This window comes from Protomyctophum bolini (genome assembly GCF_963924005.1).
Source record: "Protomyctophum bolini genome assembly, chromosome: 17".
NCBI classification, from domain to species: domain Eukaryota; kingdom Metazoa; phylum Chordata; class Actinopteri; order Myctophiformes; family Myctophidae; genus Protomyctophum; species Protomyctophum bolini.
Genome location: NC_137878.1, coordinates 28,780,490 through 28,805,188, shown reverse-complemented (window position 1 = coordinate 28,805,188; position 24,699 = coordinate 28,780,490). Strand labels below are relative to the sequence as shown.

Sequence of the window (24,699 nt, the reverse complement as noted above, 5' to 3'; positions counted from 1 at the left end):
CTTAATTTCCTCTCCTGTCCATACCCCTTGCCTTGAGTCATGCATGCATCACACTTCTGCACAGCTCTGTTAATTGTTCTGCAAAGGTGAATAGTAAAAAAAGGAAAAAAAAAGAAGATAGACAGGCCATTTTTCAATTTAAAAAGTTGATTCTCATAGCATTGAATTTGTAAAATGTTTCCATAATAATAATAACTAGAACTGCACTCTGTCGAGTGCCTACTTGCTTGTTGCACACTAGTAGGCCATTTGTACTGTCGACCGCTACAAATCTCAGCTTCTCTGTGAAGGAACGTTTGAAATGTTGAATTATTAGGTTTAGCTATTTGCTACCTACCTACTTTATGCATGTAAAAAAGTAGTATTATGAAGTATGGTACAAGTTTCTATCTATAAAAGAAATAGTTTTATTGATTTAGAATTATTCTGGATCCCTTTTTAGTTTATCAAAGAAAAATAAATCATCGATATCCGATGAAAAGAAAAGGTATATAAACTGAAATAAAATATGTTATCACGTATACAGTATGATTATTTAATTATTTATTTTAAATTGTCAATTGCTTTAAATTTACTTAATGTTGGACTATAGTGATATTAATACTAAATGCCTCTGTGTAGATGTATATGTAATTTGTAAGTTGATTAGCGGTATACTGTGGTTACATTGCGCCACTTTTGATGCGTATGCACCGTCCTAGCATATGATGTCAGGGTATAACTGGTATAAGTAGCTCTCAATGATGACGTAATAAAGATGTGGATTAAAGGACCCAATGCCAGAGTGTAATTAGCCTCGGTCCCAGGCTTACTTATCTGCGAAAAGAAAAGCCTGGTCACAACGTAAGGCAGAGAAGCTATCGGCGGACGTATCCTCCGGAATATCCGTCAGATGTATTTCCCCTGGATACGATATTTTCCAGACCAATCACAACACTTGTTTCATTCGCGGAGAATGTAAACTGATTTCCAAAGCATCAACGTCATTTCCTTGGGCAATACTTCCGCTAAAATACCGCTGCATAGGTCTTGCCCAGGGTGGAGTGTAATTGGTTTTCGATGGTGACGTAATGGCGATATGTTTTAGTGTCGGGAGGATTAAAGGTAATGCTCCTATGTATACATGTATATAATCTGGCACCACTGCCGTATCAGGCACAAGTAGTCATTACGTCATTTGCTGGGACGGTGCATACGCATCGAATATCGTCCTGGGCGAAACTAGTACTTGCGCGCTCTGCTTGCGCAAGTAATAACGCACTTTACATTAGTTTGAATCTCAAAGTGCTACAGTAAGCAAAAAATAAAAACATAAGAAGCATTACATCATTAAAACCATCTAAGAAAAGGGAACACAATTTAAAACATGCTATAAAAACGCTTTGTTAAAAAGGAAAGTCTTATGTCCTCTCTTAAATGAGTCAACAGACTGTGGTGCTCTCAGGTGGGCGGGGAGGGCATTCCACAGTTCGGGGGCGGCCGAGCAGAAGGCCCGGTTGCCCATGGTGCGCAGGTTGGTTTTGACGGGTTTGAGGTTCCCATGTCATTTCACTTTGAGTTAATGTTTATTATTTAACTTCTATTGCAGGATGGATCCCATGGCGTGCCAACTGTGCCAACGAGTGAGTCTGGCTTCCCAGTAGATCGCAGCACTCAGACCTCTTCCTATGCCCCTCAAGGTGCCATGCACTTTCCTGCCCAGGGCCCAATCCACGCACCTGCACGAGGGGTCCAGACCCACCTGTTCAGCCACCTGCCCCTGCACTCCCAGCAGCCTGCCCAGGGCCTAATCCACGCACCTGCACGAGGGGTCCAGACCCACCTGTTCAGCCACCTGCCCCTGCACTCCCAGCAGCCTGCCCAGGGCCCAATCCACGCACCTGCACGAGGGGTCCAGACCCACCTGTTCAGCCACCTGCCCCTGCACTCCCAGCAGCCTGCTCGCTCCCCATACAGCATGGTCCCAATAGGAGGGATCCAGCTGGTGCCTGCTGGTCTGGCAGCTTACTCCACCTTTGTGCCCTTACAGGCGGGCCCTGTGCAGCTCACTATCCCTGCAGTTAGTGTCATCCACAGGAACACTAGTCCACTGCCAGCTCCAAACACTTTACCCCAGCATGAGAGCTCCCCCACCCAGCCCCTGGTGCTCCCGGAACCCATCAGTGGCATTGTGCCCTGCTTTCCTCTGGGACAGGTCACTGGTCTGCAGGCTCAGACTCTACAGCCAATGGGTCTGGAAACACTCAACCTTATGGGGCTGACCAACACAGGCCTGGCCTCTGCACAGCTGCTGCCCCAGCAGGGGCTCACCCTCAATGCCACATTGGGCCTGCAAGTCCTGGCTGCAAGCCCTACTTCCCAGAGCAGTACCGTCACATATCCACATACCCAAACACATATCCCTGGTCTGCAGTTCGTCAACATCGCTTTGCCTGCTCTCATTCCTTCCATCAGTCCTCTTCCTGCGCCCTCGGAAAGGCAGGGTAGTCCAGAATCCCCAGCAGCTCCGATGGCCCAGTTGGTGCGAACTGAGCCGGGACCTTCAAGGAGAGACTCATCCTACTCGACACCAACCCCTCAAACAGTAAGCACCACTTCAGAAGTGACATCAGTGGGCGCTAGGCACAGCATAGGAAGTCGTACTCAGCTACCACAGACAGTGGAGAAGGAGGCAAGGGGTAAAACACCACAGCATCCAACACCAGCTCCCTACAGTGGAGCAGACAACCAGTTACTAGCCAGGGGCACCAATGACCATGCCCCTCAAAGGCCACCAGTGCAATCCAGGCAACAGGTTACTGACGATGACAATGAGGCATCCAGCGATGATGAAGACAGACTTGTCATCGCTACATGAAAAGCCCCAATTGGAAAGCTCTTCTTTGTTCTCTTTTTGTAATGCTTGTCACTTTGTAAGACTGAAAAACACTTCTTCGGGGGTTTGTCTCTTTGCAAATCGCCTTTCAAAGCACAGAATCTGACATTCATATTGTATGTGCAATCATATAATGACTGTGTTTATTATGATGACCAATCGTTTTATTTTTACTTTCACGTCAGCTCGAGACAATTTCTTTTTTTTTGTACATGTTGTATAGACACTTGTGCCTTTTTGGAGTTTCTTGTTTAGGAACCTTGTACATAATTCCTTATGAATTCAGTAGTTATTTGTGTTCGAAAGATGGAAGTAGGAGCAGGGAAAACGGATATCAGTTATTTTGCAAAATTTGTCGTAAATATTGAAAAATTAATGTTGTACTGGTAAATGTACATTTCTATGGATCTTGGGGCAATGTTTATGTGTACAGATGTTGTGTTCACCTATTTATTATATTCCATCTAGTGCCCATTATGATTCATAAGTCCATAGGTATGTGCAATATGGTAGCTTTACATTGCGGTATCAATATTATGAACTGTATCAGTAAATCTTTGTTTACAAACATTCAAGCAGAGTCTGTCTTTTCATTTCAAACACTACACACATTCAAACTGAATTTGAATTTGGCATCCAATTATGCCAAGTATTGGCATAGTTTATGTATTTTTATTCAGGTAACAAGACAATTGGTAAATTGATAATAGATGCAGAGACAAATTAAAGTTACTAAATACTGTAATTGCATTGCAAGAGTAGCATTAAGACAATCAAGTAAAACGGGTTGACTTTGCTGTGTCCTTGGGAAATTAGCATTTTGTAATATGGTGGTCAGCTGTTGAGAATGGCCTGATATTTTTCTTACATTTCAAAATATATTTAACAAGCACTGTTTCTTGTCTATTCCACACATTGCTACAATGCCACAAGCCATACATTTAAAATATACAGTAGATTACTTGCTTGGAGTCTGTGGCCCTGTAGAATCTGGACCCATTATATCCTTCTCTGACATAATGCCAAGCCCAAAATGTAGCTTTTTGTTAAAGAAACAGTGAAACTGAATGGAATTTCAGCTGTGGGATGGACCCCGTCCTGAACTATTTCACTAAATGGCTGTCTCTATGATTGACTCAATTACCAGTAATTGCGCTAGCTACACCAGCCAGAAACCACTGGCCCACTAACAACGGCAAATTCCTGGTGTTAAAAATGTAACCAAATATAGTCTGAAGAATTCTTATAATGCATAATATGATGATGTATTTGTTTCCCCAAGTTCCAGCCATATTCTCTGGATATAGGCCTATTAAGTGTCATCCCAATTCCCTTCCCAGGTACACATTTGTATTTCTGACTGTATATCATATAAACCTCTAAGCAAAACAATTAGACTTAAAGGAAATAAATAAAGTTATGCCAGTATTAAATATTATTGTTATGCCATATTAAACAGAAGAGTCACTATGAGGAGTTCTCCAAGGGCTTTGTCCAATCACTGCCTCAATGACTGAACCGAACATTCATTTGAGTGACAGGGCCGACTGTTAGCGGTTTCTCAATGAGGGATGGAACCTCATTCTGATTTTAATTTAGGAAACCAAGGGCTTCATTTAATAAGGGATTGAATATTGAAGCTCTGCGTGAGTGCGAGAACACAACCAGCTTCTGTGAAGGAAACTTATTACCACACCACTCAATGAGGGAACCAGCAGTGGCTTTCATCCAAAAGCACTAAAATGAAAACCTCCTCATTACACCACTTTAGTGTATAACTCCTCATATCTCTCTTGGGGCGCAGAAATGTCTTGTCTATCACTCCTTGGTGCTGAAACCCTACGAGGTGCTATGGTGAGCCAACAGAGGCATCTAGAGGTCACTGCCTGTTAATGCAGAAGGTCAAAGCCCTGCAGGCAATGTGGAAAAGCAGTCATTTTTGTTAAAGTAAATAACCCACCAAACAGCATCTGCATTAATGTAAAATTTGTAAGCATAACATATTCCTATAGTCTAATAAATAGTTTAATTATTAGCCTAAATTGCATGCCATGTTATTTGTTATTTCTTGCAGTATGTATGTTGTCATTGGGCCCAGAATTCCCAAAAGCTTCCAAAGCTTTACACGTTCTCTTACGCAGAGCTGCAAAGAGCCAAATCATGACACAAACCATATCTACTAACTATTTTGTGAAGAGGAAATGGCTGAAATCTGTAGCTTGTTGCTTTCCTGCACAGAGAAAAGACAGAGAGAGACCAGATATATTCTCTTATGCTGCCTTGAGCAGTTTGTTCCCCTGTCCAGTGGAAACTCTTAACACCAGCCTCTGATTAGGGACCACAGAACGATATCAGGATGCTTTACCTAAGATTTTTCCACTTTATACATGCATGCACACGTGCGCACACAGTCCACACACACACGCACACGCACATGCACACACACACACACACACACACACACACACACACACACACACACACACACACACACACACACACAGTCACAGTCACAGTGTAGTGGTGGAAAAAGTACTCAGATTTTTTACAAAGCAGCAATACCCCCATGTATAAATAATCTTGAAGTAGTAATGGTACAGTATAGCCTACTTATAGATTATGTCAAAGATTTCCATAAATAGCTAATCTACAGGCTTACACATTATACTGTATGAGTTCAGCTTATTGATTATTTTCTAATGACCAAAATATAAAATAGGGCTTAAGTGGTTAATATATGTTTTGTAATAATAATCTTAATCTGAAAAGTAACTAGTATCTAAAGCTGTCAAATCATTGTAGTGGAGTATAAAGTACATTTGTCTCTGAAGTGTATAGTGGAATATGAGTAGAAGTAGCTTCATCGAAAATGGCAATTCTCAAGTAAAGTAAAAGTACCTCGAAATTGTACTAGAGTAGCCTACAGTACTAGATTAAATGTACTTCCCCGTAAAACCACCTTCCAACACTAGATTTTTCCACACACACACACACACACACACACACACACACACACACACACACACACACACACACACACACACACACACACACACACACACACACACACACACACACACACACACACACACACACCATTACCTACAGCACAGCATCTCTTGAATACATACACCTTCCATGGTGTTATTAAAAACTGTTTTGGCTGACAATGACTTGTGTAGCCAGTAATTGCATAATTGAACATGATGTATGATACATAATTACTCAAATACTCCTTAATTATCTGTTGCCAGTGAAATGTATTACTGAAGCAACAAAGGTACCAGGCACAAATATGATTATACTGTCATCATGGTGCCGTTTGTATAGTAGCTTATTGTAGGGCAGGCCTACTTTCTAAATTGCTATAATGTTGGGTGTAGCCTAATAGACAGATTCCTTTTTTAAACCATCACATTAAATGACCACATTAAATCTACTGCAGTCTGGATTTCCTAATTCAGGGGTCTAGTAGTGCACTTGATGCAGACCATATGGACTCAGTGTAGACTACTAATTTCTTAATTTGATGCAATCCAACTGACATAGCCCAATGCTTAAATGGAAATATATCTGGTAATTACCTTAAGTTAATCAACATTAAACATTGGCCAACGACGCCCCCCAGCCGCATTGTAATTCTTCGATATTTAGGTTAGTTTCCTTTTCAAATGCAACTCCTACAAGGATCCCTCATTATTATGAACCTGCTTGGGATAGTTGTTACTTGTCTGCCATCTGCTGTATGAATGCTGCAATTGCTCGCCTGGGGGAGTCCAATAAGAACTTGGCACAGTCACAGCCACACAGCGTCTGCCCCATCCCTCACTCGGAACCAAGGAATTTCAAAAGTTCTTATCTTGGCTTGCACGTTGCTTATCGGTGACTATTAACAAACAGCATTGTCTGCGAATAAGCCAAAGGCCAGAACTTTAGTACACGCGACTGGAGAGGAGGAGGGGACGTGGTAAAGCACTTGTATAAAGTCTTGGGTTGCACATGTGGGGGCCGCACACTGTCAGAAAGACATTTGAGCGGGTGGTGATGTCTTTGCGCTAGTTAAGCTGTATCTTAAAAGAACGCTCCAGTCAGAGGCATGCACGATTTTTGCTGGGTTTTTAGAACTTTTGAAACACACGGATTATTTCATTTTCTTGCATCAATAATTTGTTTGTAGGAGCTATACTGATTTAAAGGGAAAATGGATTTACGCATTTTATTTCCCATGTTGTCAGTGATGTACTCTGGGATTTTGCACACAGGTAAGATATTTAAAAAAAAAAAAACTTTAATTTAAGTAGGCTATTCGACACACTGTCTCTAATTAATACACGACACATTCTATTAAGACTAATTAGCCTACAACTACAACATACACTAACACTACATTTCTTACCCTGCATGTAACGTCTATTTATAGGCTAAATATCCAACTATATCAAAATATTTTAGCAATGGCGAATTATAGTCGTTTTTAATTTGCAGGCCAACTACATTTGTACTTTTAACAAATACTACATTTCTATTTTTAATCGCAGCCCTATCAGCTCCTGCCGGTGAGACGCCCACTGCCTCCTCCACGGTCACTCCAGTGCACCACGCGAGGACCAAACGATGCTCTTGCGCCACGTTCCTTGACAAGGAGTGTGTCTACTTCTGTCACCTGGATATCATATGGGTCAACACGCCAGAGTGAGTGAATAACAATAAAGATAGTTCTTCTACAACTTATACTGGCTCTACGTTGTTCACAATTTCGACTCAAATTGATTCTAATTTGGCTTTTTTCTTTCTTCTTCTTTTTCCCCGTGCACCACAGACGCATCGTCTCCTATGGTCTGGGTAGCGCTCCAAGGAAGAGGCGCGCTGTCAGGACCGAAGTCACCAAGAAGGACCCGCGCTGCAAGTGCGTCCGAGAAAATGACAATGCGTGTGCAAACTTCTGTCAGATGGAAAACCGCCTCAGGTACGTACAGGCTACAGCACTACAGCTTATTATGTAATAACATATCGCACTTTTATCGTAGTTCCAACTTGTCTAAACAATTCATAAGACTGTTCGAGCCATTGCAAAGCAATGTTGTTGCGTTCAGTCTGTAACTGATCATGTAGCTGCCCAATAATCCAATCCATCTTTCCATGCTCTCTTTTATCTATTTATAAGACATGTTGAAACTAGTTTTGTAACCTTATCTCCTAAATATTTTTAAACCGCCCAAATATTATGAAAACATGGGGTAATTAATTGAAAGTGTACACCATTCCAATAATATTACTCTATGTCTTGTGCACAGGTATAATATGTCGACAGACAAGGTGATCCTCTCAGCCGAGGGCGATGGCAAGTTGCAGTGCAAACACACGCTGGCAGGCAAAACGAGCAGGATTAAAAGGTAAGACAAACCGCTCAGAGTGATGGTGGCAAATACCACAAGCGTATTTGGAAAATAAATGTACACGATAATTATAACTTCAAGGCACAGGTCTTTAGTGGGCCAAAACATCTCAGAGGCATCATTATGCGTGCATAATGAGCCTGCACGATGTCACTTATAGGCTAGTTGATCGTGTCTTAGGGCTAAGACTTTTTAGGAATTACATCCCTCAAGCAAAGAATTCTAAATCATCATGAGAAAAAGAAAATAATAATTCTGAGACACGGTAAATTGCTGGGATTTTATGGAATTTCCCAGAATTAAATTGTATCTCTTCCCCTCACAAAAGTGTCAAATTGATGTGGGGTAGTTGAGCCCCACACTGGCACAACTGCTGTCATGTATCATCATGACTTATATGAAACCCACTACCATCTTACGACGCCAAGTGTCTGCTCTTTCTGACACATTAATAAATGGAAACTTCACATTGCTATGTGTATCAGGTTAAAACTGTACTGGACCTGATACCTAGCATACCTTGGGTTCTGTCAAAAATGTAATGACTGGCAGCATGTCCACCCAGCTTAGCTTTCCTTCTACACAATCAGGGCCGATCAGTGGTTTGAATTTGAGAATGCTGATTGTCTCTCCTTTCCTCGCTTGTCTACAGGGTGAACGGCAGTGATAAGAGAGCAACGTCAGCTGTACTCAGGACTGCTTTGAAGACTCGCCTGCTGCTGGAGAAGTGGAGGGTGAGGCAGCACCACAGGGCGAGAGCCTGGGAGGGAGAAAGCACAGCCTCCTAAGGAAAATAAGACTGAAAATCTGCACACCTTGCCAGATATAGAGGAACCTCCTCTCCGTACATCTGCCATTACTGAGCCACGTTCTGTGTACAGTGGTCCCTCAGAAAGGCATCCGATGTTGCGCGCAAGGCCGGCAAGTGGGCTCTGCGACAGTGGAAAAAGTCCATCTGCCACCGAAAGGACTTGGGTGCTCTCCGTTGGAAATATGAGGGAAAAAGTCAGGCCCAATACTGGGAGTTCAAGTGACTTTAATAGAGAGGACTTGACCCTTGTGGACTAAAATGGATCTTCAGTGATCATCTCAGGATAGGAGACATGATCATAAAAAAGGTGTCTAGTCTATCACTCTGATATTGTTGAAAAGACCACCAATGGGACTTCACAACCAATGGCATTGCTTTGCTGAAAATAATAATCCCAGTATTAGTTGTGATTCCAATTTCAAAGTTCAGTTTTTGTCCAATATGCAGTTGGATTCAAAAACCTTAAAGCCTATCCGAGCATAATGATCATGTGCCTTGTGGCACACTGTTCACAGTACAGTACAGTACAGTACAGTACAGTGTACATTAATGTAGCAGACCATTCCATGTTTAGTCCGTTTTTTGCGACTATGTAATGGTTCTTGGGAGTTTTCTCTACATGTTGAATTGTAAATTAATGTTTCACTAAATATTTAATGTAAATTGTATTTACCTTCTACTTTATTTATTCATGTTACACATTGTACTTTATTGGTCATATTGGTCTATCATATCATGTTTTGTTCATGCTTTGTCATTTCTATGAAATGTTGTGTCAACACATTGCCAACTTCTGGCCACATTTTGCAAAAATAAATAGTGACTTACTTATTTAAATCATTTAACGCCATCGTTGATTCTTACAGACCATCCGCTTATTAGACCATTAGCCGAATAGAGAGACATCTCACATCAAAGCACAGTAAAGCAAGACTGTCACACACCCAAAAGAAAGCCAATCTACAAACTCAAACACACCTGCACACAACTAAGTAAATCAGGATTAAGTGAGAGTTCACTGTCTTGGAATATAGAAATAAAGAAAGAAACTACAGCAGTAGTTTGAAAAAGCACAAACCTTCATTGCCACTGTGAACACATTGGTTTACCACAGGCAGGTCAGCTGTGAATAATGGGGGTCATTAATCATACCCATAAATAAAGTATTTTAAGTTCAGTGTTGAGAGAGAAAGCGAGAGAAACAGTGAGAGTTGTGCAGACCAGAAAGGGTTTATGCTGAAGCCAATCTAAGTGCAACACTAACCTGTCTTTCATCCCTGTGCCAAACCAAAATGTAAACACTGCATTTTCTTCAACAAGCGAAAATAGTGGGGTTGAATGATTATGTTTGCTTCAGTATAGGTGTTTACACTTCCATATTTCCTTAATTGTAATGACAAGCAAAACTGTCAAAGTGCCAGTCTGTCCCTTCCAATCCGCAACATCACTTTCGGCTGAAATGACTTGGTGACAAATATTTCAGCGCCAGCCAGCTCCAGTGAAGGCATAGCCACTCTGAGGTCCCTCTTTTTAACTGGCCGTTTCGGCCTTTAGAAACCTGCCTCCCTCCACTCTGAAGGTCATCAAAAGATAAAGGCTATTATTTGCAGCTGGTGTCCCTTAATCATCATCCTTTACCAAGCCTTGCCTTGGAAGGGGTTTGGGTTTTGTCTTCCACAATGCACCACAGCCACCTCTGCATATAATATGCTCTGTTACATCTTCCATTTCACCAAGCTGTTAAGTATACTGCACCCTATATTGTTGCAGGAAGGTGATCATGCGATGAAGTACACTATAAGGGCTTGATAGATACACTTTGTTGCACGCAGTCTAAGCTTGTAGATCGGCAATTTTGGGTGCACGACACCAGACCAAACCTAAGTATAAACCCGGCATAAATAAGGCTTCATCCTCCCTGCTCTCTGCACTTCATGAACCCTTCCTAGAAATGACAGTTTGACAGACTTGAGTTTGGAAAGGTGGGAGAGGATTAAAAGTTATATTTATATGAGACATTAAAATGTCATTTAAAGTTAAACAACATTATGTAGTCCTAAATGATTATCAGGCTGAGTTTACCATGGAAAGTAGAGGTTGAGAGGATGGTGATGAGGATGAGTCATGGCATTTCTTCTTTAAAAAAAACAGTTTTATAACATTCTGGAGAGTGGGAGAGGAGTGGCTGGGGGGTTTACCTATGCAGTTATTATAGGCCTAACTTCAAAGAGGACACTTCCCGAGCTGCATATTTAACACCAGGAATTTTTTGCATCTTTTGCAAAGCAGGGATTATGACCTGCAGATTTGCCACATATAAATCTCAGTTTTGCATACGATGCAAGTTGTAAAAAATAATTTACTCTCAGCTCAAGCTTTCATATCTCATCCATGTCAGTCATCAAAAACCTGCTTGAACTGGCAACAGAACAACCAAATGATGCAAATGATCTAACCAGCCCATTTAGCAAACAAATCACACAGCAAAACACATGCCCCTGGCTTACATATTGACATACTCCCATGCTCTCCTAAGTACAAGTCCAATAACAATACAGTGCTGTAATCACAGATCTATTGTTTTTTTTAAGATTACCCTATGATATGTCTGCTTCAGCAGGCAGCTGAGAGAAACTGGAAAACTGTGATGGATTGAATGGGATTACATAGAACAAAGGTGGTAAGCAGGATATAAACTGTATGCATGCAAAGTCAAGTGCATGGTAATTCCCCTGCCTGGAAATTAGATGATTCTTCCTGTACTGGGCAATCTTTATTTGCTCTAGCCAGTTGTGTATTAATCTGGCCATTACTGCCACCACTGAACTGCCATGATAGGCATGTTCCTTCTGTTGACTGAGAGAGATCTGATGGTACCTCCATCATTCTCCTGGGACGGCAGAGGAAAATGTTATGAAGTCGACAAGAAATGAAGTTTGATATGATCAAGATTTCCGTCCACAAATTGTAATATAATCAGTGAAGGGGAAAGTGATATGTGGATTCTGGAACAGATGATACATTTAAAAAAAATTCTGGCTCCCATCAATCACTTATTTCAGAAGCCTTGTTCTCTGTGGTTTTTACAGTATATGAGAAAATATTCTGACAATATCAAACAAAAAGAAACAAAGTTACATATTACACATCTTAGCAAAATGACAATTGTCTTCTAAATCATTAAATGCCCTCGGTGACACACGTAATCTACGAATATGGATGCATGATGTATATTGACCACAATCTTTCAGAAGCATCTTTCTGAAAGAACAGTATTTGAATAGTTTAAAAAATCTGTTGAAGAATTGGTAAATTAGAATAGAGCCAAGGGCCCCTGGTTGGTCTGCACTGGACCTATAGCTGGTATTGGGTGTTTTTAATTCTAATGTTCTATTTATTTATCTCTTGTATATTGGTTTTTATGACCATCTTGTTGTTGAATGTTATTACTACAGTGTTCTTTATTTAGCTATAAATAGAGTAACCCATGTGTCATCAGTTAGATGTTGTACCTATGCTGCAATTATTTATTTTGGGACCGCAATGGAATGAAGTTGTCTGACTTTTTGCGCTATCCGCACCTTGGTGAATCATGAATGTATCATGAATTTATCAAAAAAATCTAATCACCTGAAGCAGGATTCTCCATGTACAGTATCTGGCCCCTGAAGAGGTTAACGACATGTGGACAGGCCCGGGGCCCGAGCACAATGGCGGCCCCTGAGCTATGCAGCTCTATGCACGGGACTCCCCAGAGACATTGCGTTTGGCGTAAGTCATTAGTCTATTGAATAGGTCCAGTACTAACATAATAGCCCATTACAGTGCGAGGAATCTCTTCAACTCGATAGGAATTCTCGGGCCCAGGAGCCAAACAATGGAACTCTGTGCATGAAAAGTCAGGGAGGGGTGTACAGGACTAAACCTCTGACGTTTGACCGACGCCCTGCGATACCTCCACACGCCCTGTTTTTCAGCGAACAGCCCCAGCGGTGCCAACATAATATATCTATATCTCACGAAACCCTGCTGTGGCTTAGAGTGGATTAATTACTGTAGCCTACCTCAGTAGGCTGACTCACCCCAAGGACTAGGCTGGACAGGTAAGCAGAAGCTATACGGACAGGAGAGACCTGTGTCTAAGTTGAGCTGCTTGCTGAAAATCTGTTATTTTAGGCAAACAGAAAGTTAGAATGATAACATTTATATGTGAATTTTGTGATTTTGTCCTCACACCTGGGCCAATGCGATGACACACTTCCACAAGTGTTGATTATGGGAATCTGTGCAGGTGTCTTTCAGCACTCTGTCTGCCTGTAATCCCATTCTAAGCACCACCCCGCCTTACCACTCTTACTGCCTTCAGTCGTCTGAGTTCAAGAACACATACCATGCCTTGTGGGAGAGAATCCCCAACACATTCTGATATGATGGGTGACGTAAATGTGAGTGTGTGACTGTGAGTGTGACAACGTGGGTTTTCAGTTTAAATTCTGTCACTACAGTATAGTTGAGCTCATATGTGCTATCAGAATTTCACTAAATGTTACTAGAGCTTCATATCTAAGAACAGATCTTGGCATCCACATGTTCATGTGCACACCTAAAGGTAAGGGAATGTTCAGAATGTATGGAATTATAAACTCTGGGTCTTGTAATGGACTAAAGCATGTTGATACCCATTCAGTCACATCATGAATTCATGCAGACGATAAAAAACTAGGCTATATATACAGTGTACATCTGACATCTCAAAGCATCCATCAATTCTGCAACGAAAGGAACATGTTTGTTTTAGTGTTGCACCCGGAGAATTCCAGATGCAATTATTTACCCTCTCTAACCCTCTTCATCAATGTCAAACAAAACCTCTGCCTAACCAGAGGTGCAGAAGATGTACTGATAAATATGTCTTCCATTTTATTGAGGGAGAACCTCCTCATCCATCCATCCATCTATCCCTATCTTTCACTCGGCTGGCATACCTGCAGTGCGTCACGGAGGACACAGAAGGACAAACATAGAGACAGACAGGAAAAGGAGGTTGAGAGCATTCTAAATGATCTCGATCTCGCTCTTCAACGCGGCAGTGGCTCAGGAGGTAGTGAAACTGTTTGACAGTTCAGATCAACATATGGAATGTCAGAACAGGTCAGCTCCGTAAATGGAGATCTAAAGATGGCAGCGGGGGCAGTGTCTTGAGTGTACAGGGTTTGATGAGGGTCCAGGTAGGACTTAATTTTCGGGCCTGTTGAGAACTCTAGGGCGAGGCTGCACAAATAACTTTGGGGCAGGCCGGACTAGAGTTTAAATGGACAGGTATCAGTCAAAAGGGAGACATCGAAGAGGAAGGATGGATGGGGAAGGATCAACATATGGAATGTCAGAACAGGTTCTGACATATATCCATGTACTAATATTGATGACCTCAGGGATCTCCATATATGGGCTTAAATGCGACAGCAGGTCGCATTTACTATGATCATTTACTATGATATCCCTGATGATGTCATAGTGATGTCACACGACCTGGGCACAATATATGGGGGCTTTCCCCATGTATGGGGATTTTGAGTGATACACTGACGGACAAAAAACGCACGATTCCATAGTTAACTGCGACCTTCTGTCGCAAAAAAGATCATTAAGAAGCTATTGATTGATTAATCTGTTGAACTGTGTAGATAAATGTGGGTTTATGTCTTACGTCTATTAGATTTTTTTTGTAAAGAAAGATATCCTTTGTTTTCTATATTTCTCATAGGAATTATAGAACTATATTAAATACAAACAGGAATATGTGAAGAATGAGAAAATTATTTGTATCTAATTTTTAAAAGAAACAATTCTAACATACACATTTGTCTGTGACAGGGCCTGACATTTAAAGGGTAAAATATGTATAAAAACATTTATTCAAATAGAAAAAAATACTGAGATGGCACGATATGTATTTTTAGAAGTGGAAATGTTCGTTTCTGGTAGAATGTCCCCTCTACATGAACGAGCGAAATAGAAAAAGGTGACATTCGTTTTCCAAAGATATTGAAGTAAAATGCTTAGGAACAGTCATGCATGGCAACACTTGGTGGTAAGAGCTCCTGAGTTGCTGTTTGCTTTGCCCTCCTTTGTCAGCGTGTTTGTTTACATTGCTAGGCAGGTGGAGATTAAGCTTTAAGATCTTTCATTCTCTCTCACTCCATCTTTATTTAACTTTCTCTCCCTCTTTTCTGTTTCTTTACATGATACATTATCTGCATACTGCTTTTTAAATTTCCTATCTTTCCGTCAGCTTTTTTTCCACTGGGGGCTAAGAAAGGTAAAGATTGATGCTCGCACGCACACACACACACACACACACACACACACAGGCAGTACGCACGCACAGTCGCACACACACAGGTGCGCACGCACGCACGCGCACACGCACACGCACACGCACACACACACACACACACACACAGTCAAAATATTTATTTCATAACCATGTGCATGTACACTACTGTATGGAGTGCAAAACACTCAATCATTAACAAAGTTCAACATACTTTTGGTGTCAACTCCCAACTGCTTGTGCTTTAACCGGTCTTCTCTGATGACAACAGTGATTGCAGTAGTATAAGGATGCCTGTGTAGATCTAAAATTAACACAACTGATCTCTGAGCCAACTAGACCAAAAACAACAACAAAAAAGGTCCACTCTCCTTGATCTTTTAAATAGACCAGATAAATACACCTCTACTAGGTGTGTTTGCTCTTGGTGTCAGCAATCACTGTCCTGTTGCCTGCGTCAGAAATGACAGGCTAGAGAAATCTGAGAACTATAAATAAAGGTTGAAAATGATAGCTAAATGATAGTTAGGAACCAAATGGACCCTTATGGGTCTGTAACTCAGAGAGTGTACAAAGTATTTACGGCAGAGTTAGCCGTAAAAAATCTTCTCTTATGAGGGTCCCTGGCGTATCCTTTCAAATTGGGGTCCGTGGGATAATTCGTGTCAATTTAGGGGTCCTTGACATGAAAAGGTTTGGGAACCACTGCACTAGTGACTCCAAGCATGAATAATCCAGATCATAATGAGGTCATTGAACTGTGTGTGCACATGCTCAGAGTCTCCTCCATCATGCAGCCAGCGACAAGCGTCACAGGGCCAGGACAGCAACACTAGTACGAACCCCGAGTTATTGTTATGACAGGGCGGCTGCCAAATGATAAACGTCTGGGTTAGACTCATTGTGTCAAGGTCTTTTTTTACTCCATCATCGTCGTAGTTAGTTTCATTGTCTTTAGCCATGCCAAGGTGATTGTTCATGTTGGGCCTTGGAATCTAACATGCCCTTCCATTGTCAGTGAAACAATTTGTTGCTGGATCTGACATTAGTCACATCTGAAATGCTAACAAATACTGCTGCCAACTTGGACTCGGGGCACTGACAGTACTATAATTCTGGATGCATTTTATTTATTGTTTTTTAACTTCAGAAGTTCAGAAGTGTATAAAAATTTAAATTAAGGTATTGCCAAAACGCTTCGGGCAGCTATAGGGTAGTGGTCCGGGCACCGAAATGCAGTTCGACTCCCAATCCCAAAGACCTTTGCTACATGTCACTCCCCCCCCCCCCCCCCCCTCCCCCCCCTCTCTCTCTCCATTTCCTGTCAGTCTACTGTCATCTATCAATAAGGGCAAAAAGCCAAAAGGAAAAAATATGAAGATATTGCCAAAATAAGAACATTGCATTGCAATATCCATTAATCAAACTTCATGGAATATAATCTATGCCGATCAGATTGCAAAGACTGTCGACATGGTCATACCCATAATTAATGCAGTGTTTAAAGAGATGTTTATCAATGACAGAGTAAGAACAATTATTTTCAAGTCTTTGTTCCAACAGGGAGTTGGTAACGTCATGTGGGGTTGAGGTTTGATGTTTGATGCAGCAGTGGCACAATTAACAAGATTGTTGGCTTTTGTGGACTTACATGATAGTTACAACTGCAAGCTGAAAAAGGCTACAATTTCTTGCTCATATTAACTTGCATCCACAAAGTTCATTGAAAGGTCACAAGTTGAATCTCCTCCTGAGGCAGTGAAATATGGGAGGAACAATAATACGGGATCCGCCTCAAATGTGTTCTAAAAATACGGGATATCACTGGAATGAGAGGACTGTTGACATGTATGCACTGGTCCATATGTGGATGCAGCCATGATGTAAACACCAAGCTTCTTTGAAGTGAGGAACAGGTCTGTGCAAAGTGCAAAGAAAAGCATCGGGTCACCTATTAGATCAGGGGTTCTCAACGTTTTTGGCCGGGGACCCCCGGAAATGCTTTGGCCATGTCTCGCGACGCCCGCCACCAATACAAACTGCCTGCAAAAATAACCTTAATAATAGAGAAAATATATAAATGAATACTGAAACCAGATATAATCATTAAGGAAAGTTTATGCACTATGTGTATGTAAACTCTTCATTTCCATTTTTCCAGCCATTTAGTTGCAATTTTTTTAATATATATAAATTATATATATATATTATTATTATAATCTTTTTATATTTGGGGACCCCCCAAAAAGTATTTGGCGACCTCCCGAGGGGTCGCGACTCACGACCCACGGGTTGAGAACCCCTGTATTAGGTGAACCTCAACCATGTTGGCTACTGCCAAGTCTAAGGCAGGAACGGTCAAAATGGGATTCTTTCCTAGATGATTCGCTGTCGTTTGGGTGGTTCAGCCTCCAAGGCATCAACATGGAAAAACAGCACTGTTTTTAATCCTATGTACGGTATGGAAGATTCTTTAAGGGGATAATAACATTGTAGCATGAAACGACAGGGCCCTTAAACACCCAAGGCACTTTCTCACTCTTGTCTTCTATACACTGGAGTCCTCATTACCTTGTACCGTTGATCACTCATGTGCATTCAAGGACATAATTTTACATGAACAGGCACACTCACACGCATGCAACCACCCGTCCCGTCCCGCAGCGCTGTGTGCACGTGTGCGTGTGTGCGTCCATGTGTGTGTGTGTGTGTGTGTGTGTGTGTGTGTGTGTGTGTGTGTGTGTGTGTGTGTGTGTGTGTGTGTGCACGCGTGTGTGAGACACACAGAGTGATAGAGAGACCAAGAGGTAGCCTACTTGTTGGCATTTCACAAAGGCACTTGTGTTTTGTCTATGGATCACACTTATTTCAGATGAAAGAACATCATGATTGATAAGATGATAGATGTCCTTTTATTCTCTCACGGTAGATTTAGCTCCTGTATCGAGTTTTGTGCCTGCGCATGATAACACAAAACCTGAACATTACTGACCAATGAAGTTACACTCAAGTTAATGAGAAGAAAAGGGTCCCGCACACTGTCTTCACTTATAGAGCAGTAGTTTTATTAGATGACAACGTTTCGGTCTAAACGACCTTCATCAGGTATCCCAGAGATACCTGATGAAGCTGGTCAGTCAGTCAATGACAGTAATATCTATCATCCATCCATCCATCCATCCAAACCTGAGAAATAGTAATGATATTCTTTTCCCAAATTAGTGGCAACACATTCCAGTCATATTTTCTTCACAGCCATGTCCCTGCTCCTGAGCTAGCTGTCAGTCTGCACCTCAGCTCCCATATCCCCACTTGACACATGCATATTGCATACCACAGTCACACACAGACAAAAACACACACAGAGAGAGAGAGAGAGAGAGAGAGAGAGAGACAGACAGACACAGGTCATGCCTGTGCCCTCCTCCCACTCAAACAAAACGATATTTGCTTTCAAATGGAAATGATGTATCACATACTGTAGTATTTTCTGTGTGCATTGACTAATGAAACATGGAAATTATGTATCACATACTGTAGTATTTTCTGTGTGCATTGACTAATGAAACTAAAAAACAATGTGCAGTTGCAACATGATCAAGCCAGTTGAAATCCAGTTGGTTGTCATTTTGTTCTGTCACTATTTAATATACATCTCCCGGTTGCTGAAATGGTGCTATCTGCCTGAACCAAAACAAGATTGCGTGTCCTCAAACAAGCCTCTAACTCTGTCAACAAGTGAAACTATGAAAACCACAAACCTCTGTTACTCCTAAGACATACATGACATGTACTAGATCAATTTCAGTTTACACATTAAAACCCATTGATGCCTGAGGCCGAATCTGGGAACGCCTTCTATAGGGCCTGACCTAAGGTTTCCGAAAACCTTCAAATTCTGATTCATTCTTTTTAAAATAGTTGATACATGTATAGCAATAGGTGATGAGACACAGAGAGCACGCTGGAATCAAAGGTAGAACAATGGGTAAATCTTCCATACACTGAAAGGTTAGACACAGATTCCCACATGGTTCTATGCTTGGACCAATACAATTCACCTTACAGTATACTGTATATATGCTTCCTTTAGGTAAAATCATTAGGAAACACTATAATCACTATACACACATAATACTGAATTATATTTATCAATGAAACCAGATGAAACCAATCAGCTAACTGAACTTGAATATGTCTTAAAGATTTAAAGCATTGTATTACCTACAACTGCAGTAGCTACCAAAACGGAAGTCTAGCTCTAAGCACCTTAGCACCTCCTACTCATTACCTTGGCCTCCAAAGAATCTGGCGTCATCTTTCTTAAGATTAGTTCTTTTGGCTTTTCTGCCTTTATAGATAGTATCAAGTGAAGATAGACAGGAAAGAAGGAGAGAGAGAAGGGGAGAGACATGCAGCAAAGGTCGTCATGAACGGGACTCAAACACACGACACGCTGTCAGGCCAATTTTTTCCAGCTGTTCTTACTCCAAATAGACAGACAGACATGGCCAGTCATTGGAGCACCGCTCAAAGATTCTCATCCTTTCATACAAACCTCAGTGGTCAGGTATATACCATCATATCTTAAAGAGTTAATTGTGCCTTATAAGTCTGCTAGATTGTACTGAAGGGTAGGTTGCTTGTTGTTGCTAACCACAGCTTGTAGTCATATATCCAAGAGTAGAAAGGGAACTTTAACTGAGGGAATCCTCAACTGTACAATGACATTTGGCATTGCGCAAGCAGAGCACGCAAGTACTGTCGACCGCTACAAACTGTCAAATCTCAGCTGGTGACGTATATGTCGATCAGTGTCGGGTGGATTAAAGGAAATGCCTCTATGTATTATGTATATGTAATTTGTAAATTGATTAGCAGTATACTGTGGTTACTTTGCGTATGCCCCGTTTGATGCGTATGTATCGTAGCAGCATATGACGTCAGGTTATAACTGGTACAACTAGCTCTCAATGATGACGTAATAAAGATGTGGATTAAAGGACCCAATGCCAGGGTGTAATTGGTTTTCGATGGTGACGTAATGACGATATGTTTTAGTGTCGGGAGGATTAATAGTAATGCCCCTATGTATACATGTATGTATACACCACTGCCATATCAAGCACAAGTAGTCATTACGTCATACGCTGGCACGGCGCATACACATCAAACGGCGACATACGCATCGAAGCACTGGACGAAAACTATTACTTGCTCGCTCTGCTTGCGCAAGTAATGAATTCAATTGAACAACCAGCATAAGCCCCAAAAATCTGAATGTCTGACATTGTACATCAACTTGTATGCTGTAGTGTACAAGATACATTGTAACTGTCAGTGTATATTAATACACCTAACTCAACAGAAGGTGCCAGGAATAAGTTATGCGTTTCTTTTTGTTTGTGTGACATATCTCTTCAACCCTAAGGGAGAGAAAAGTTTCATAAAATAAAGTATTTAACTATTTATGCTATAAATGGGATCAAAGCTGCCCTGCTTGGTTAATCTTGCACTTGTTAAAACGAGGTTGTTTTTCAAAGCTTAAGGTGTTTTACTAAATATAATGATTACAGTGCAGTCAATAATGATTAAAGTGCAGTGTACATGTACACAGTGTGAGTGTACTGTATGTGTGGGCACTGGGCAGGGATGTCAGTTTGTTTTCATCACACTCAGGAGACTATATTGGAATTATTTTGGGTGGGGAACATTTTAACTAGTTGCGGTTTTTGTCTAGTTTAAAAACAATACTACTACAATCAGTACAATGATCTTTATGACATAACTAAGATAGAAGGATAATGGGTTATTCACTGGATAAATAATTAACATAGTTCCATACAGATGGCACAATGATTGCAGAAAAGGATGCAGTGGCCACCTGCTCTTTTTGTTTGGGAGTAACTTACTGATAAAAGACAAAGTTCTACACATAAACCACCATCTCTTGGCCTCTGATAGCCTACCTGATCCACTCAGGAGTCCTGAACCCGGGCCTTTACGAGGGCTATTCGGGGCACACCATTCAGGCTTCCCCACATGGGGACAGACCTAAAGGCATAGAGGGAAGGACATGGGGGCAAGAGGGGTCATCCTTACCCGCCCCTGCTTTGAAAGGCTTGCACTGGTCAACATTTTCCTTTGCTGAGAACTATTGAGTACATGTGGAGGAATTGGACAACTGAGAGCAACTTTGCATTTTCTCCCTAATTTTGTCTTTGACGTCTGCATACTGTGCTCCCTGATGCTGAGTCATCAGCCACTTCTTTTCACCCGACCCAGTGAGGACTTTCATCAGGAGGGTTATTTTCAAATAGCTGATATATATATGGTTAAAGTATGTGATTTAGATGTAGCTATATTAACACATATTATAGCTGGGGCCTCCCCTGTGTGTGTACTCACTGCTCATGAGGCCTAGTCACTTCTTTTGGGCTTGTTTTTGTAGACCTGTACACTGTTCACTACATGTTGTAACACCACATTATATGCAGACGATGAATGTACTGCATTTTTAAATACTCATGTTTTGGTTCTGTGGCTTATAATATTATTACAAAGTATTGTCAATAATGGATTTTATCACATACTGTATACCCAGCCTTTACTTGCCCTGAGGCGGTGATAAAAAGGAGACAACGATAAGATTTGGTCGATTGGTCGGCTGCCATATCAGCCCTAGGGCTGATGGCAGCAAAAGCTATGTCATCCTGCCCTCAACTGTCACCACAAATTACCTCTCTGCCGAAGGAACTTACCGTAAGCCTGAATTAAAATTAGTTGTGTGCCGCTGTCGTGCACCAAAAATAACAAATCTACTGGCCGCAAGAAGCACTTGCCAGAAAGAATGGCAGTAATTTAAATACATTTATTTAATTTAAAGTTTCGATCAAATGGTACAGTATTTTCTCATTGTCTTTGTAAAACATACGTTGCCAAAGCTTATCCAACCGAGGGCTGGCATGTCAGCCCAAGCTGATACAGCTCGATATTGGATATTCTCTCAATATGTTTTTGTCCACACCACTGCCTTAAATATGTTGTGGTTAGTAGGAATAAACACAGAAGCACCTGGGAGGAGCTAGGTGGGCTAAGAAAGGAGCCAAACCGCATTCTTGTTTCTACACAAAAAAGGAAGTGGTGCCTGCAGATGCAAAAACAGACTAATAGAAACAATTCAAAAATAATTGTTGTTCTTTATTCTATTCTTAAATTACAGAAAATCTTAATCCTATTCGGACAAAAAAACATTTGCAACTTCTACTGTCATTGTTTTCTCCAGTTTGTGTGACATTACATAAAGCAGACTGTTTTCTTCTGTCAGAGGGTGTTTGTTCATTGATAACAACAGTAAAAACCAGCACTGTTCATTGTCTTCCTTTCAGTCACTGTGTTTTTGAGGGCGATGTAGGGGACAGACAGTAACAAGTCAACATGTCTGACATCTCAGTGCGGTGTCTTATACAGAAAGTTTAGTAAAACAACTATTTATTCAAGCCACCTACACTACAGTATACCTGCAATCTTTAAAGATTTTCAGTAATCACGCCTGCTAATTCTCTTCCCTGGCACATTCATTATATTGTACATCTTTGTGTAGACGTAAAGATGAAGCCATTTAAATATCATGCATGAAACTTATTTTTCACCTATAGAACTATAGGGAACTAGCTAGGTTTGCAGCCTGCTGGACCGTGGCATAAAAGGCCTGATTATGCTTGGCTATGCAGTCCATTTTATATCTTTACTGTACTTTAACTGGATCTCCTGACTCTCCAGCTCATTGGCCTTGCGGTAAGTGTGTCTGCCCTGAGACTGGGAGGTCAGGGTTTGATCCCCGGGTGGGTCATAACAAAGACCTCCCTGCTTTGCACTCGGCATCAAGGGTTGTGGGGTGTACTTGTACATCAAGCTGCCTCATGCTACAGAAACAGGAAATATAGGCTCCTGCCCCTATGGGCCTCTACAAGGCTTACTTTTTGAGGGGCGCTAGCGTTTTTGTCCTGAACTCTTGTCACATTTGCCAATGACAATCAAAGGAGAATTTACGTCATATGTGTCTGAACAAATGAGCTGTTTTTTTGTGTGGAAACAAACATTATATGCCATTGACAATGAAAGGAAAATGTATGTCATATGTAGACGAGCAAATCGCCTGTTTTGGCCAGAATGAGATGATGTATGATAATAAGAGCGCCCCTCACTTCACACGGGTGGGATTTATTTTTACATGCTTCCTGACTCCTTGGCTAAGCAATCCATTTTATTTGTGTTCAAATTGCACTAATTTTAACTAGCTTAACGTAAGGAACGCTCATTGCTTAAAGCACTGTGCTAGCATGTATTTCTAGCATTTCCCCCGTATCCTCTCTGTGTTTCTCTGCTGGACACTCTAGACTCCAAACAGGGCAATATAATTGCTATTGTCTCAAACAGTGTGAGGCCTAATAGTCTCCCCTGACCCCCATGTCCACCTTTCAGGCCTCACGGGTCATCACACCCTTGCCCTACAGAGGCGTGATAATCTGGGGGGGAAAGGACCACCATCAACGCAGCAGAAAGAATTCCACTTGGGCTTGTAGGGAAATGATGAGGACCAAATGTGCCACAAACTCCCTGTGGTGATAGTGATTCATCCGTGATTCGTCAGGTTTGTTCACAGCATTAAAGTTTCTACTGCAGTTGAATGAATGTGATGAAAGTCACTTTCTCTTCTTCATACATCTCTTTTTGAGGGGCGCTAGCCCCTCCTATATCCATCTTTTAGTGAACTTTTAACCGTTAGTGAACCAAGACCAATAAAACTATTAAAAAAGGTAGAGACAGATCTTCCCCCGACTTTTTAATAACCAGTACGACGCCTAAGGGCGAGGTCGCGTGCACGCATCTGCCTCGTTGACGGCAGACTGCTGGGTGAGCGCTGGCGCTTTGGCATGGGGGGTCAAATCAACATGGAATTAATTCTGTACTGGCCATATTAGGGTCATGTCTTGAGTGTACAGGGTTTGATGAGTTTAGATCAACATATGCAATGTCAGAACAGGTCAGTTCCCTATATGGAGATCTAAGGGTGGTAGCAGGGACATTCTCTTGAGTGTACAGGGTTTGATGAGGGCCCAGGTAGGGCAGGACCTAAATATTCAGGCCTGTTGAGAACTGGCTGCCGGGCGCGGCTGCACTAATAACTTTGGGGCAGGTGTGTCTAGAGTTTGAATGGACAGGTATCAGTCAAAAGGGAGACATCAAAGAGGAAGGATGGATGGGGAAGGATCAATAAAAT

At 41.5% G+C, this 24,699-nt stretch overlaps 2 protein-coding genes across 2 annotated transcripts in view; both read left to right on the top strand.

The window, feature by feature from the left end:
* The window catches only part of hivep1 (HIVEP zinc finger 1), a 51,631-nt gene extending 48,193 nt beyond the window's left edge, over nucleotides 1-3,438 (top strand). Inside the window, exon 9 of the mRNA XM_080788278.1 lies at nucleotides 1,589-3,438. Coding sequence (XP_080644404.1) covers nucleotides 1,589-2,857 — 1,269 coding nt within the window. The 3' untranslated portion in view covers nucleotides 2,858-3,438. The remainder of the gene's footprint in view (nucleotides 1-1,588) is intronic.
* A 3,444-nt stretch (nucleotides 3,439-6,882) lies between these two features.
* On the top strand, nucleotides 6,883-9,873 carry edn1 (endothelin 1). Its single transcript, XM_080787518.1, has 5 exons — nucleotides 6,883-7,137; nucleotides 7,414-7,567; nucleotides 7,695-7,841; nucleotides 8,170-8,268; nucleotides 8,924-9,873. Exons 1-5 carry the CDS (start codon nucleotides 7,077-7,079, stop codon nucleotides 9,057-9,059), a joined length of 597 nt encoding a protein of 198 aa, XP_080643644.1. The 5' UTR covers nucleotides 6,883-7,076; the 3' UTR covers nucleotides 9,060-9,873.
* Nucleotides 9,874-24,699: the final 14,826 nt, after the last annotated feature.